This window comes from Ranitomeya variabilis, chromosome 2 (genome assembly GCF_051348905.1).
Source record: "Ranitomeya variabilis isolate aRanVar5 chromosome 2, aRanVar5.hap1, whole genome shotgun sequence".
NCBI lineage: Eukaryota > Metazoa > Chordata > Amphibia > Anura > Dendrobatidae > Ranitomeya > Ranitomeya variabilis.
Window position 1 is genome coordinate 687,405,720 of NC_135233.1, and position 16,411 is coordinate 687,422,130.

Consider the following 16,411-nt stretch of genomic DNA (forward strand, 5'->3'; position numbering starts at 1 on the left):
GGCTCTTTTAGTTTATAACAGCTGGAAGGGGGGTGACAGTGGCCCTTTAAATAGCTTTCCGACATGTCCTTATGATTGTTTTTGCTGCATTATTAGTAGGACTTTGGAGCAGATTTATTAAGTGTCCCAGTAACCCAAAGGAACCATTCACAGCTCAGCTTTCATTTTACCAGAGCAGATTATGAAATGTAAGCTGTGCTGTGATTGGTTGGTGTGGGCGGCAAAGCCAATTTTGCTTCCAGACACTAATAATAATTGAGGCCCATTGTATGTATCTGAGCCATCTTGAGTTATGGAGGTAGAGCTGCTCGCCAATAGAGTAAGGGCTCATTTACATTACACTATTTGCGGCATTGAACGACTGTCTAACAACTACATGTTATCACAAGCCTTATTCTAGTGAACACTTGTTTCCCATAAAATACTTTATTCTAAGGCATCTAATATTCTGCCTTGTGCCCTTTCGCTATTAGCTCTACTGGTAATGTATGCCTAATTTGGCAATTGTTTTCACTATTCCCGTTGTCCATAAATTGTGTTCCCTGCAGACTGACATTCTCCAGTGTGTGCCGACCATGACATATTTATTATTTAGGGAATTATTTAATTTTTATAACTCTAAAAATGCTTTATTGACATAACAAAACAAGTGACCAGAAATTGTCAGACGGGTATGACAATCAGACGTTATAAAGACTTGTAATATGCAGTACATATGGCTGTTTCTGATCAGGAGACAATAGCATGACCTCCGGAGAATTGAATTGACACCTCTTCTACGCACACCAGAAAGGAGTGTTTATTTACCTCCAATACCTGAGAATGTGTAAAGCCATGGCCCCGATGGCCAACATCAGCACATGTTAATATCTTACATACATAGAATTACAATTTCTAATGTACAATGTGAGGGGAACAGAGCCACACTGCATAATACCGGTCTAGAATTTCTCCATGTAGATATATTAGTCTTAGATAAGTGTAGTTATGGAACATATCGACTGGACAAAAGACGCTATATTTTCACTCATCCATAATCACACTATTCAATTTCTCACCTGACTTTACAAGGAGAGTGAGATAATCCAGGAGTCGATTTCTTTCCTGGAGGAATAATAGAGGAATAGCAAGGAGGCATGCTAGAGGAGTAGGAAGGAGAAATAATAGAGGAGTAGCAAGGAGGAATAAAAGAGGAGTAGCGAGGAGGAATAATAGAGGAGTAGCGAGGAGGAATAATAGAGGAGTAGCGAGGAGGAATAATAGAGGAGTAGCGAGGAGGAATAATAGAGGAGTAGCGAGGAGGAATAATAGAGGAGTAGCGAGGAGGAATAATAGAGGAGTAGCGAGGAGGAATAATAGAGGAGTAGCGAGGAGGAACAATAGAGGAGTAGCGAGGAGGAACAATAGAGGAGCAGCGAGGAGAAATAATAGAGGAGCAGCCAGGAGGAATAATAGAGGGGTAGCAAGGAGGAATAATAGAGGATTAGCAAGGAGACATAATAGAGTAGCAAGGAGGCATAATAGAGGAGCAGCAAGGAGGCATAATAGAGGAGCAGCAAGGAGGCATAATAGAGGAGTAGCAAGAAGGCATAATAGAGGAGCAGCAAAGAGGAATAATAGAGGAGCAGCAAGGAGGAATAATAGAGGAGCAGCAAGGAGGAATAATAGAGGAGCAGCGAGGAGGCATAATAGAGGAGTAGCGAGGAGGCATAATAGAGGAGTAGCGAGGAGGCATAATAGAGGAGTAGCGAAGAGGCATAATAGAGGAGTAGCGAGGAGGCATAATAGAGGAGTAGCGAGGAGGCATAATAGAGGAGTAGCGAGGAGGCATAATAGAGTAGCAAGAAGGCATAATAGAGGAGCAGCAAGGAGGAATAATAGAGGAGCAGCAAGGAGGCATAATAGAGGAGTAGCGAGGAGGCATAATAGAGGAGTAGCGAGGAGGCATAATAGAGGAGTAGCGAGGAGGCATAATAGAGGAGTAGCGAGGAGGCATAATAGAAGAGTAGCGAGGAGAAATATTAGAGGAGCAGCGAGGAGGAACAATAGAGGAGCAGCGAGGAGGAACAATAGAGGGGTAGCAAGGAGGCATAATAGAGGAGTAGCGAGGAAGGAATAGCAAGGAGGCATAATAGAGGAATAGCGAGGAGGAATAATGGAGGAGTAGCGAGGATGAATAATGGAGGAGTAGCGAGGAGGAATATTGGAGGAATAACATGTTGCAAATCTCTAAGTAGAGATGCTCCAGAACTGTTGTTTAATGGAGGATGAAATTACACTCCTCAACATTGAAATTGCACCAGTTAGAAGACAAAGATATGGAATTATGGAAACTACAGGATGGATAGACATGGTGATGTTATGCAAATGATGAAAATTGGAAACAACAATTTCGAAACCTCTCGATTTCCTTAGTATTGAGTATAAGCCCAACGTGCAGAAATACACGTACTGGCATTCTATTAAAGAAGCACTGCCACTAACTTGTTTTTTATTCATGAAATGTGTGTATGTGCATGTAATGTAGTGTGAGTGTATTAATTTACTTGCCTGTCGGCGCTTTCTTTGGTGTCCAGCGCCGTGCTTCTCCGTGATGTCACCGCAGTTGCAACTAGCCAGATTACCCTATGCATGAGCCGGAAGTCTCTTTTACAATGAAAGCCTATGGCGCCTCGTTCTGACTCTCCATTTACTTACAGTGGTGTTCAAAAGTCCTGCATAGGCATAGGATTAATTGATTTTTCAAGTTTTAAAAGTTTTCTGTCGAATATCTTCGATGCTAATATGACATATTATATATGGTTTTGTTCAGAATACAATTTTGCATTCTCTCCCTGTAATATTTTTAGCTTTTGAAGCAGTTTTGCCTGAAATTATTGCAACAATATAGGAACTGAAAGCACAACTAAATATTGTACAGCTTCAGATCCAAAATTAGCCAATCACAGATGAGGTTCTTGTGACCAATCATAACCTGGATATGGCAGCCAATCACATTGCATTACATTACATCACATCTGCTGCTTTGTGTGTTTGTTTTATCTGTTGGTCTATCTAGTGAATCATACTGTAGAGTTTTATGATGGGAGCCTTCAGATTTTTGTCAGCGGAGGATCGTGTGCGAGTTGTGGTGCTACATGAAGAGGGTAAACTGGCCCCCAGATCGCAAGGAAGGTTGGCTGTAATCAGAGTACAGTCATAAGAATTTTGCAGAAACATAAGCAGCTTGGAATTACCCAGGACAGGCCCAGATCTGGTCGGCCCAGAAAGTCAACTAAAAGGGAGGATGGGGCTGTATGGCAGCCAATGGTGTTGGAAGGCTTCATATTGTGGAGGGTATGGTTAATGCAAAAAAATACATAGACATCCTTAATAAGAAAATGCTGCCTTCTGCTCAACACCTGTTTTCAGGGGATTATATCTTCCAGGATGATAATGCTCCTTGTCACAGAGCTAAGACAGTAACGGAATGGAAAAAAAGAGCAAGGTGGCTACTATTGACTGGCCAGCTCAGTCCCCGGACCTCAACATAATTGAATATTTGGGGCACAAGGTATCATTAGAGATATCTAGAAAACAGCCAAGGACCAAGAGTGAGTTGATTGAGGCTCTGATACAGGCCTGGAACCACATCATCACTCGTGAACATCTGCAGAAGCTTGTTCACTCAATGCCACAGAGATGCAAGCTGGTGCTCAAGAGCAAACGCTGGCCAATAAAGTATTAGAAGCTAAAGATGCACTCAAAAGGCCCTTTTCAGGACTCTGAATTAAATAAAAAATAATAAATCTTAAAAAGTAAAATTTAAGTCTGTGTTACCTTGCATTGGAAGTTAAAGAACTTGGAAACCTGTTCACCATTCTACACACTGTACTGGTGTAGGTATAGTTATGCTGTAAAATTTTTTATCAAAAATGCGCATACCATAACAATTTATACACTTGGGACATTCAAAAATGAGTATGGCATACAATGAGGGATTACAAAAACATATATGTTCCACCAGTTTCACTGTAGAGATGCAGACGTATGAAACATATAGTTTTCTTCACGCCTATGCAGGACTTTTGAACACCATTGTACATTGTAAAAGTCACTTTCAGGTCATGCAGAGCTGTGACCCAGAGAGTCTGCAGAGCGGTGATGTCACTCAGGAGCAGAGTAGAACGGCGCTGGATCCCGGAGAGCGCTGCTGTAGAGGAGTATACTAATACACTCACGCTACATGCAGATACACATATAATGAAGAAAAGTCTTAGTGGGAGAGCTTCTTTAATGTTGGTTCCATGATAAATAAAATTACATTTTTTCTACACAATGGTGTCAGTTTGTATTTTGCTTGTGCTACTGTGCGCAATCTGCATGGCCTAAACATGTAACCATGGGCTGCAGCATCTCCGGACTTGTCTCCCATTGAGCACATCTGGGATGTCATTGGTCCGCAATTGCAAAGGGAGCTGCCAGACGTTTTTTCTGATTTGGGTGCCCAAGTGCATTCAGCATGGCCGAACATTCCCCAGGCAACCATTAGTAACCTCCTTGATGGCAGCCAAGGTGTGTAAGTGCTTGCTTTCCTGTGTGTGGTGCTGATGCTCAATGCTAAATAAGGCTACTTTCACACTAGCATTTTTTGCAATCCGTCGCAATGCGTCGTTTGGCCGAAAAAACGCATCCTGCAAAAGTGCTTGCAGGATGCGTTTTTTCCCCATAGACTAACATTAAGTGACGTATTGTGACGGATTGACACACGTCGCAACCGTCGTGCGACGGTTGCGCCGTGTTGTGGCGGACCGTCGGCACAAAAAAACGCTACATGTAACGTTTTTTGCCGCCGACGGTCCGCTTTTTCTGACCGCGCATGCGCGGCCGGAACTCCGCCCCCACCTCCCCGCACTTCCCCGCACCTCACAATGGGGCTGCGGATGCGCTGGAAAAATGCATCCGCTGCCCCCGTTGTGCAGCGTATACAACGCTAGCGTCGGGAACCTCGGCCCGGTGCACTGCGACGGGCCGAGCCCGACGCTTGTGTGAAAGTAGCCTTAATCAAGATGTTTTGAAACTGTTTCTTTTCATCATTTGCATATTATTAACCGGTCTATCGATCTTATCTCCATAATTCCATGGCTTCTCCTTCTCGGTGATGCAGTTACGTTGTTGGGGAGTGCGTTTAGTAGAACAGACCTGTCTGGAGAGCTGGGGTTGTGTAGCCATGCTTTCCTCATGATCAGACGCCATCTATCTACAGAAACACTGGAATAGGTAACATTAGAGGACAATAAATGTAGATATGCCGATACATTAGGTCAGTAGGAAACTATTAATGGAAACTTTGCAGACATGTAGTACGCTCGAGTGACATGAAAGGGCTGGTGTGTATTTAACCTCCAGATCTGCCGAATTTATCTCTACCACAAAGTAGGTGAACAAACTGATATTTCTCCTTGACCATTGTAAACTGCTGTAGAACATTTTGGACACACTCACTAGCCTGAACTAATAATTATTTTCTCACTTTTGGTGACGTAATACGCTTTGATCTAGCCGGAAAAAGAAGAGGATGAACCACCGATACCACAGGTGTAGATTGCTGCTCTTGAATATTTGTGCCTGCAAACCATGTCTCGTCAGCCTGTATGTGGTGGAATGTGGTAACCCCCTTGTTAGGTTTGGGATCCTAGTTGGATTGATCATTCATGACACGTTCTGGAGAAGTTCCTACAGGATATAAATTTAGCTGGCATTATACAGACCATGACCTTCAGCAGCATTATTGTGTCTGCATCTTAATTGTCAGTCCAACTACTCATACCAAATCCTGCTTGTTTGTTTGGCTTTATATATACATATATTTTTCCGTTTTTTTTAATTTTAATTTCACAGAGCAAGTCCTTGAGAATGCAAGGAGAAAATATTTATGTGAGGCATAGCAATTTAATGTTGGAGGTTTGTATGAAAACAACCCGTCCATCTGATCTGCCACTGCTGCAAGGGTGGGGCTGTTACATGCAAGCTTCTGCTCAGGACACGGTGCATGACATGCATGACCGGTGGGGTGGGAGAAGCCTGCATGCTGTGACTTCAGGTGTAAACTTCTCTCAGATGGTCCATGGAAAGTTCTGTGTGCTCATCACTATGCTATGCAATGTATATACCACTGGTGAAAGATGACCAGATTATTACATTAAAGGTGGAACATAGCCCAAGGGCTGCTGATCAGCCCCCTATATGTTTTTTGTTCTCTTATTGTTTTCCTGTGGTTATGTCACATTTTTCACTGTTCTAACCAAACTAATCATTCATGTTGCTTTCTGCAGCCTTTTTAATAAGCTGTTTCTTGAAGACCATTTCAAGAATCAAAGATTTGCTCTGACTTTCTATACTTTATGATGAATTATTCATTTCATTATCCCCATTATTATCTTTAAAGTTAATTTTATGCTTTTGTCAAAAGTCAGAGTTTTTACTTTGATAATGAATGTAACAACATTATATGTGAAGAGAAATGTCTGACCTGTTTTGGGCACACACTTTTCAATTCAGCAAACCAACTTAGGTTTCTCACACCAGTAATCTCTGTGCTAAGTCGCATATTTTTTACCAATTGTTCTGGGATACTGCTTCATTTTAATTTAAGAAACAAAGTTTCTAAATCAAATCTATCATTACAATATGTAATCTAGATTGGGGAAATCGACAACTGATTTGTTTGAAATCTAGATTTATCAGCTCTCATGCAGCTCTACCCTATCGACCACATGTGGATCAGGTCTGGATTTTTGCTTATGTGTATTGACATTATAGCTTTTAGTGCTACAAAACGGGCCAAACATTTTGTCTTTTACTGCTTTTTTCCCCACTTTAATGGCTAACTTGTTTTTCCATCAAATTTGAGTTCTTGTCGAGTTGTCTTTTGTGTTTTCTTGTTTTGTTTTTTTATTTTTTACATAATCCATTAATAGGATCTGGATAAATCACAAGATGAGATTTTGAGACATCAGGCTAGCATTAGTGAGCTCAAGCGCACTTTCATGGAGTCTACACCTGAGCCACGTCCCAACGAATGGGAAAAACGATGTGTCACTCCGTTACCGCTGCAGACACACGGGGTATGTCACAGATTTATCTCGTGCATGCATCGTGACATTTAGTAGCTTTAAGTTACTTTTTGTGTCTGTCTGAGTAATTTGATAATGGATAATAAACAAGTTAATTGAAATTTGGATTTGTTAGTATAGCCTGACCTGATTTAGACCAGGTCTAAATGTTACAAAAAAGACAAGCCATTTAGTTCAGATTAAAAAAAAGTTTCTCTGCCTTCTCCATTCTGCCAGTCCATGAAAATCAGACCACACTTGGATGTCATCTGACTGTGATACATTTTTTTTCATTGACTTTCATTGTCGATTTTGTTAAGACACTTTGTCTTAATTCAGACATGTCTCCAATTTTTTTTGTGTGAGCCATTAAATATCATAGGTACGAGTGCTATCCATGAAAACCAGAGATGGCATTCTTCTGAGAAAATCAGTTGTGTGCACGAGTCATTAAAAACATAGACATTCTGGGTATGGGTACCTCCAAGAGTGAAAGAAAATTTTTGACTCCAAAATTCATTAAGATTATTTTCCTTGTATTCAATTAATTCCTTACTACTTAATCATTAATACCAGTATTTGTTTTCTGCTAATTGTTCCCTAAATTATTATATATTTTAAAAAATATTAAGTCCAGCATTCCTTATAGTATGGACTAAATAGTGTGATGGAGTAGAGATTCTAGTGATTTACAATGTCCGCATGGGAATTTGTAATCTAACACTAATGTAAGAGATAAAGCAGTGGCATGAGTGGTTCTTTATTCGATAAAGAATTAATAAAGAGTCAAAATTCTAAATTTTATCCAAAGGAAAGACATGACTGGTAAGGTGATTATGGTATTTAATATAGGGGATAAAAGGTGTACTTGACTAAATGGTGGCCTGGTCAGTTATGGGCCTCCTGACTGTAAAAATATTTGTCTAATTTCTTACTTGAATGTGCTGTAAAGCTATCCCTTTTGCTTTTTAAGTGGTTCAGACTCCACTGTCTCTCCTACATATGCCGCAAGAGTTTGGTAAAAATCTGTACACTGTGTGGGCTGCAGTGTCCTGTTTGCCATTTTAAAACAAATATGACCTGTACAGCACTGATTAATTGTATGGTTTATTTTTTAATGCAGGAGCTACAATATCTGCCCATAACTAAAATTCTCTTAACAGTGTAGAAGTGCTTCTCCAAGACTTAAATGGGTTGGACCACAATCATAAATCCATCTTTTTTTAAAAAAGATCTTAGAAAGACAAAATTTTAAAATATTTATTTATTATACAGTTCCATCATATTCCGCAGCTCTTTACAGATACTGTCCCCATTGGCACTCGCAATCTAAATTCCATACCAGAATGTGTTTGGGATGTGGGAGAAAATCGTAGAACCTTAAGGAAACCCGCATAAACATGGAGAGAGCATGCAAGTTCCTTGTAGATGTTGTCCTTGGTGGGATTTAAACCCAGGACTCCAGTGCTGCAAAGCAACAGTGCTAAAAACTGAAATATTCCTTTTCTAAAATGTATGCTCCTCCCAGTGGAGGCTTACCTGAATAGCCTAATCACTTGTCTTAAAGGGAACCTGTCACCCCCAAAATGGAAGGTGTGCTAAGCCCACCAGCATCAGGGGCTTATCTACAGCATTCTGTAATGCTGTAGATAAGCCCCTGATATATCCTAAAAGATGAGAAAAAGAGGTTAGATTATACTCATGTGGGCGGTCCGATCCAATGGGTGTCGCGGTCCGGGGCCTCACATCCTCTTACGATGACGTCCTCTTCTTGTCTTCATGCTCCGGCGCAGGCGTACTGTGTCTGCCCTGTTGAGAACAGAGCAAAGTACTGCAGTGTGCAGGTGCCGGGAAAGGTCAGAGTGGCCAGGCGCCTGCACACTGCAGTACTTTGCTCTGCCCACAACAGGGCAGACAAAGAACACCTGCGCCGGAGCTGCAGTGTGAAGACAAGAAGAGGACGTCATCTGATGAAGATAGGAGGCGCCAGACCGCGACACTGACCGGACCGGGGACCGCCCCTGGGTGAGTATAATCTAACCTCTTTTTCTCATCTTTTAGGATACATCGGGGTCTTATCTACAGCATTCCAGAATGCTGTAGATAAGCCCCTGATGCTGGTGGGCTTAGCTCACCTTCCATTTTGGGGGTGACAGGTTCCCTTTAACATTATATTTTGTTTTCCATCCACTTCTCTTGCTCTGATTGAGCTTGTTGTAGTACTAGTTTACACCGGATATCCCTGCACATGCACCCAGGTGCACACGGACGTCCTCAGATCGAGCCGAGTATGTACACTGTGCCATTAGGAGATAATGTTCACAACACTGCGCTGAGGGCCAATTTGAACATTCATGAGGCAGTTTGACTGTGGCCGTTCTGTGCCATGTGCAGCTAGACTCCACAGAACAACAGTCAGCACTTCTTCGGTAACTGACTGCTGACTTGTACTGTGCAGACAGACTGCTATATAGCTTATGCTGTGTGACCAGAGCATGCACACTACTAGTCAGCAGTCAGTCAGTGGTTTCAGAAGAAGGGCTCACTACACATCCTTGGCCATAGTGCTAACCAAAAGCTGCTGAGGACAGGCCTGCTTGCCTCACATGAACGTTCAATTGGCCCTCAGCAAAGTGATATGAGCGCTGCTCAAAAAGAGCCACAAAATTATGTGGTTCACAATCTAGAAAACCATTGATCAGGCTATGTAGGTAAGCCTGAAATAGAAAACTTATTTGAAAGGTTTTTCTCCAACATCTCAGAAACATTCACTGCCTACTTCGCTGATACTGGAGTCCACTTGCATCTAATAATATATGGCCTGGGAGCAGTGTGGCATTTCAGAACCACTTCCTTTCCTGTGCTTTTAGAGCCATGATCCAGACTTGCCAATTCTCCATATGACACTGGTTGCTTTTAAGCATTAATGAACTCTACTAAGGTTAGACTACTGGTATCCGAGTCTTGGAGAACCACCATACTAGGGTTTGTTTGTTTTTTGAAAAGCCCTGGGTTGTGTTGCCTAACTTCAGTAATTTTCTTTTCACTACTTAACAATGAGCACGGTACAGGACACGTCAATGAAGAACTTGGGACGACCACAACAATTTTTAAAAATTACTTTGTTCATTTGTACTATTCTCTTCATTTAAAGTTGTATTCATCTTAATCTTAATTGCTTTGTTTTATTTGCAGACATGTTAATACTGTAATGAAACAGTGTTCTAACTGCAGGTATTTACATAGGTGAGCAAAAGGGTAACAATGTTTTGAACTTTTGACTTTCAGGCTCCATATCTCACCAATCCACTACTGCTTAGAACTTGAAATTACAATAGTTTGATAGACAATTAACTTGGCTATCTCATGCATACATTTGACTTACATCTATTTAGCATATGATTAGTTATGCAGATTCTTGTCATGTCACTGTATTTTTACTGTTTTGCTCCTAAAAATCTAAATTTTAATTATTATTTTGTGAGTATTTTGTAAATACACCTTTTGGCTTTCAACACTGCCTGAATCCTTCTGGGCGTGCTCTCTATCAGATTCAAGCATGTCTCGACCGGAATCTAATCCCAGGTCTCTTGTACATGTTCTCAAAGTTGGTGCATACTGGTCGACTCATTTGGGTATGTATACAGCTTTTTCTTCAACTCTACCCCCAAATGTTCGATTTGGATTGAGGTCTGGGGACTGAGGACCAATCCTTCATCGTCATTGAACCAGTTCTTCGCCAATCTCAACTTATGCTTTGTGTTGTTGTCCTGCTGGTACACGGTCGTCCTTTTCATACCCATAGTACTTGAGTGTACAAAGTAACTCGTCTTGTAGGATACTCACATATAGCTCAGCAATGAGACCAACATCAATCCTGATCAAGTATCCAACACATTTGGCTGTGAAACAACCCCATATGATCAGACTTCCTTCAATGAACTTGATAGTTTCTTCAATTTAGCCCCTTTTTCCCCTAATTCTTCCAGACCCATTTGCACCTATCTGTGCCTAGTCTATTAACATTCGTGTCATCGCTCCAAATCAGTCGTTTCAAATCTTCTACTGCCCACTTTTTGTACTTCTTTTTGCAAACGGGAGTCAACGCTTCTTATGACTATTTTGAAATCAAGACTACCTTTTTTCGAGCCACCATTCCAGACTTGTGTAATGTGCTTTGCACGGTGCTTGCATCGACGTCTGTGATCTCACTATTACGAATCATACAAGCCACCTCCACTGCCATGTTTTTCGCACCAGAGCTGATAGACCTTGTGATGAAACGACTTATTGATTCTGATATTTTTCCTGGATGTCCACCTCTGCCTTTGAATGGATGGACTTCATTTCGTATTCTTCCAACTGACAGGGCACTCACATGATGCAGGTGGTGATTTTCTTGGCTGAGAGACCACTACTGATGAGATGGATCAGTGTTCCTCTACTTCAGTCCTCAAGAGCCACCAACAGGTCGTGTTTTCAGGATTTCCTTAGAATGGCACAGGTGATGGAATTATTGCCTGTGTAGGTGATGGAATTACCACCTATTCAATACTAAGGAAATCCTGAAAACATGACCTGTTGGTTGCTCTTGAGGACTGGAGTTGGGGAACACTGAGCTGGATGATGCTGTTTCTCTTTTCTTGGAAAATCTTCTTCATGGCTGCTCCTCGGTCGAACCAATGACCTTTAATTTGGGAAGCAACCGAATAAGACATTGAACTATTAGGGAATGTGAGAACAGATTGTCATTTGTAATATACTGGAAGAAAACGTTCTTTCCACTACCAGGAGCAAAATAATAAACTTATGTATGAGATAGCCAAGATGATTGTCTATAAAATGATGGTAGTCTCATGATCAAAGCAGTAGTGGATTGTGAGATACGGAGCCTGAAACTCAGAAGTTCAAAACATTGTTACTACGGATGATCGAATAGCTTCGGATAAGTGCTTATCCAAATACCTATAGCGTTTCCCCGAATAGCTGCTTCAGTAACCTGGATTGCTCCCGATCATCAGCTGTTCGGCGCCGCTGCTTTATGTGTCGTGGCTGTGATAGTCACAACACATGCATCCACCACTGAAGGATAGAAGGACACTAATCTATCTTTCCAAGGCAGAGTTGTCTACATATGGCTGCCTGTTCCTTTTGGATGAGACTTTGTTCAGGCGTATTTCATTAGTCATGTTTTAGGGCAAAATAAAGGGTCGAGCACTGACCTGTACAGTAGCTACCTCCAGTGGGTGGCAGTTTTCTGACTTCTGGAGGCTACATGGCATACCACTTTTCCAAAAGAGATGTATCCAGACTCTAGAACTCGCTGCTGCTGTACAAGGCGGTCGTATCTGTCCCTACTCCTTGAGACTTGTATCGGAAAGTAAAAGGTGTAGAATTTCTTTTCTATGGCATTCCAGGATTTGTTTTCTCAAAAATTATAGGGATTGTGCAATTAAAACAAATTATTGATTAAATAAGTTTTTCAAGGTAAACATTTTATTTTTAATTATTGGTAATTTATTTTTGTGTTTTTCTCTTTAAAAAAATAAAAAAAATTCCTGTAAATTTTTTTTTCTATTCACTAAGCCTAATAGTGGACTGACACCTTTTTTAGTGTTTATATCACTATCTTCACAGTCAGGAAGTACGATGAAAGTAGCACCTGCAAATATGCCACGCAGGATCACACTTTCCCCTTTGTGTTGGTCAGAGTATTCCTTAGAAGGCAATGACCACCTCTAGTCTATTTTTCTATAACCCATGTAATTGTAAAGAATATTGCTGAATGCTGTTAGCAGCAGATCAACCACGATGGCTGCCCCATGTATAAATGTGTCTAGCATGTTGTGAGGGCACCAGTTGGTTGATATGGGGCCACTGAAGCTTCAGATTGGGCTTTCCAGCAGAAGCAGCCTTTAGGGACCATAGGGTTGTCCTTATTACTGTTGCAAAGTACACAAATGGATTGCTTGCAGAATAAAATGTAAAGCACCATTTTCAGACCATTAGGTGTGCTTTGAAATCCTTTATTAATCAGGATTTTCTTTTTCCAGACTCTAGCTTCTAGCGGTATTCTCTCTTTGGTTTCATTGTCTATTGGGTTCACTTTGTAGTACCTTCACAATAATCTTACTTCTGGTTAGTTTCTAATATTTCCATGTTTCTTTTCTTATCACTTTGCTCTCCACTTTCGAACTTGTCTAGAGCCTTGAAGAGGAGATAACATCCATTCTCTTTAGTAAAGACCGCTTTCCTACCTTGTCGTCTTCTTCTAACCACCGGACCACAGAGAACAGTGTTTTGAATGATAGTGTGCCCAGTGACACTTGTTGCGTTTCTCACTCTCCACCACTGTCTGAGGTGCACTTTCTTTTTTGTTCTGTGTGCTGTTTTTCACTGTTTTTCTAGTCCTTGCTGTGTTTATTGGATATTTGTTCCATGTGACAATGTCTGTATGATAACATGACCGTAGTACCACCATATTCCTCTTTGGGGAAAAATGTTGCCCTCCCGGTGTGAACTAGAATGCCTTTCTGATATCTGCTTGTCTTATGTTTCGAAGTGGAGCTGTAGAGTTCTTACCTTGTCTCCAGAATGTGAAGGCTAAACTGTATACGCCACAGTAGTGATAAGTGCAGTGTTGAATCTCTGGTTCAGTAACCACGAGAATTCGGCTACAAGCTGTAAATGGCTCATTTCCTACATACATACACATATATATACACATACATGCATGCATACATACATACATACATACATACATACAGCTTACATTTAACATTTTAAAGGAAGGCAGTTATTTTTATTAAATTTACTATTGGCATTATTGATTATACATAGCAATATTTTATTTGTGCTTTGCAAAAAGTTTTTTTCAGGACCTTTAATAGGCTATGTATGTTTTGAGTATTAAGAGTATGACCTCCTGAACCTACATAGATCAGCAAAAGAGAGGTTTTATTGTTCATCTTAACAGCTGCATAGCTTTGTACTTATGGTTGCACGCCTGGTCCTTCAGCTCCATTTAGTAGAATAGGAGAGAGCTGCAGTACTTGGTACAACCATACACAAATGGCGGCTTACAAAAGTATTCACTCCTTTTGGCTTTTTACCTATTTTGTTACATTACAACATATGCATAAATATTTTGGTAATCCGATTTGTGTGTGATGTATCAGCACTAAACAGTCTAAGTTGGTGAAGTGACAAAAATATAGGCATAAATTAAATTTATGGGATCAAATAACTAAAAATTGGCATGTGCATATGTATTCACCCCTTTTTGCTATGAAGCCCCGAAAAATTTCTGTTGCAAGCAATTATATTCATAAGACACATGCTTAGAGAAAGGAAGTCTACCTGTGTGCAATCTAAGTGTCACATGGTCTGTCAGTATATACACACCTTTTCTGAAAGGCCACAGAGTCTGCAACACCATTAAGCAAGAGGCCCCACTAACCAAACAACACCATGAAGACCAAGGAGATCTTCAAACAAGTCAGGGACAAAGTTGTTGAGAAGTACAAGTCAGGGTTGGGTTATAAAAATCTATAAGTAAATGAATAGTAATATTAAAAATATATATCAATCTCTGATGATCCCAAGAGCACAATCAAATCCATTATCTTCAAATGGAAAAACAGGGCACCACAACAGAGTGCCAGTATCTGTCCATATGATCACAATAAACCATACACTCCATTTAGGTGGCCTTTATTGAAGATTGGGCAGAAAAAAGCCTCTACTTACACACACAAATTGTAAGGCTCAGTTTTAGTATGTCAAAAAACGTGGGAGACTTCCAAAATGTATGCAGGAAAGTGCTGTGTTCAGATGAGACCAACATTTTACTTTTTGGTCACCACGGTAAATTCTATGTCTGGTGCCAAACCAACACATCTCAACACTCCAAGAACCCCATCCCCACAGTGAAACATGTTGGTAGCAGCATCATGCTGTGAGGTTGTTCTTCGGCATCAGAGACGGAGAAAATGTTCCGAGTCGAAGGGCAGATGGATTGTGCGAAATACAGGGGTATTCTTGAGCAAAACCTGTTTCAGTCTGTCAGTGATTTGAGCCTGGGACAGAGTTTCACCTTCCAACATGACAACCCATAGCATACTGCTAAATGCAACTTTCAAGTTGTTTTTAGGGGAAACTTGTAAATATTTTGGAGCGCTTAATCAAAGCCCAGACTTTAATCCAAAAAAGAATCTGTGGTCATACTTGAAGATTGCTGTTCACCAGAGGAAACCATCTAATTTAAAGGAGTTGGAGCAGTTTTACCTTGAGGAATGGGCAAACATCCCAGTGGCCAGATGTAGAAAGCACATAGAGACTTATCCAAAGCAGCTTGCAACTATAATTGCCATAAAAGTAGACTCTACAAAGTACTGATTTTAGGGGTGAATAGTTATGCATACTGAAGTTTTCAGTTATTTTGTTATATTTGTTGTTTTCACAATAAAAAGAAAACCAAATGTTCACAGTTGTGGGCATGTTCTTTACCTGAACTGATGCACACTTTAAAAAAGGGAAATTCCAGGTTGTGAGGTAGCAAAACATGAAAAATGCAAAGGGGGGGGGGGAATACTTTCGCAAGCCTCAGTATGCACAGTTCTGTATCTGTTTAAACAATTAATGGGGTATTCCCGTTTCCAAGATCCTATTGCAATATGTAGTACTTGCAATAATAATATTAGAACATGTTTCCAATAAGAAATGTAGTATAGTTCTTTTGATTCGCTGTTTCTTACCTCCTGTGCAGGGCATTGCAGTAGCTTAGGTATCCATGGTTACGACCATGCATATAGTGACGGTTGTTACTGGTCATAACCATGGATACCTAGGCTACTACAGTGCCCTGCACAGGGGGTAAGTGACATAGCGAATCAGAAGAACTATACTATATTTCTAATTGGAGGTATTTGCTAAGCTTACACCTTCTATGCATTGGGATAGGCTCTTGGAAATGGAAATACCCCTTTAATAGAATATTATGGCCACCTTGCTCTGCAGACCAGTGTGGGCTGCACTCCACTGAGTAAACTCCCTCTCTATCCTATGAATCCTATCATAAAGATGGACCATCACTGTTTAAAGGAGTTGGCCACTTTCCCTTGTTAATGCAGCTTTCCTCACACACTAATCAGCACTTATGTCCTTACAATGGCTACTGGAGGAGGAGCATGTGACCAGCCCTGTCCAATAGAAAAGCAGTTTCCCCTATGAATAGAGATGGGCGAACCTGAACAGTAAAGTTCGGCGTCCATACCGAACACCTACTGTTCGGGCGTGGACACTGAGCATGGACTTTG

The 16,411-nt window shown here is 40.9% G+C and overlaps 1 protein-coding gene across 21 annotated transcripts in view; it reads left to right on the plus strand.

The window, feature by feature from the left end:
* Window positions 1-16,411, plus strand: part of EPB41L2 (erythrocyte membrane protein band 4.1 like 2) — a 193,161-nt gene that overhangs the window by 147,238 nt on the left and 29,512 nt on the right. For 6 of the 21 annotated variants that reach the window (XM_077289360.1, XM_077289368.1, XM_077289363.1 and 3 more), the window contains 4 exons: window positions 5,542-5,577; window positions 5,881-5,943; window positions 6,960-7,106; window positions 13,299-13,454. The exons of 2 other annotated variants lie outside the window; for them this stretch is intronic. In XM_077289360.1, the coding sequence (XP_077145475.1) occupies window positions 5,542-5,577; window positions 5,881-5,943; window positions 6,960-7,106; window positions 13,299-13,454 (402 nt within the window). The remainder of the gene's footprint in view (window positions 1-5,541; window positions 5,578-5,880; window positions 5,944-6,959; window positions 7,107-13,298; window positions 13,455-16,411) is intronic. 13 more of the 21 variants (XM_077289364.1, XM_077289369.1, XM_077289372.1 and 10 more) reach the window with 7 other exon arrangements.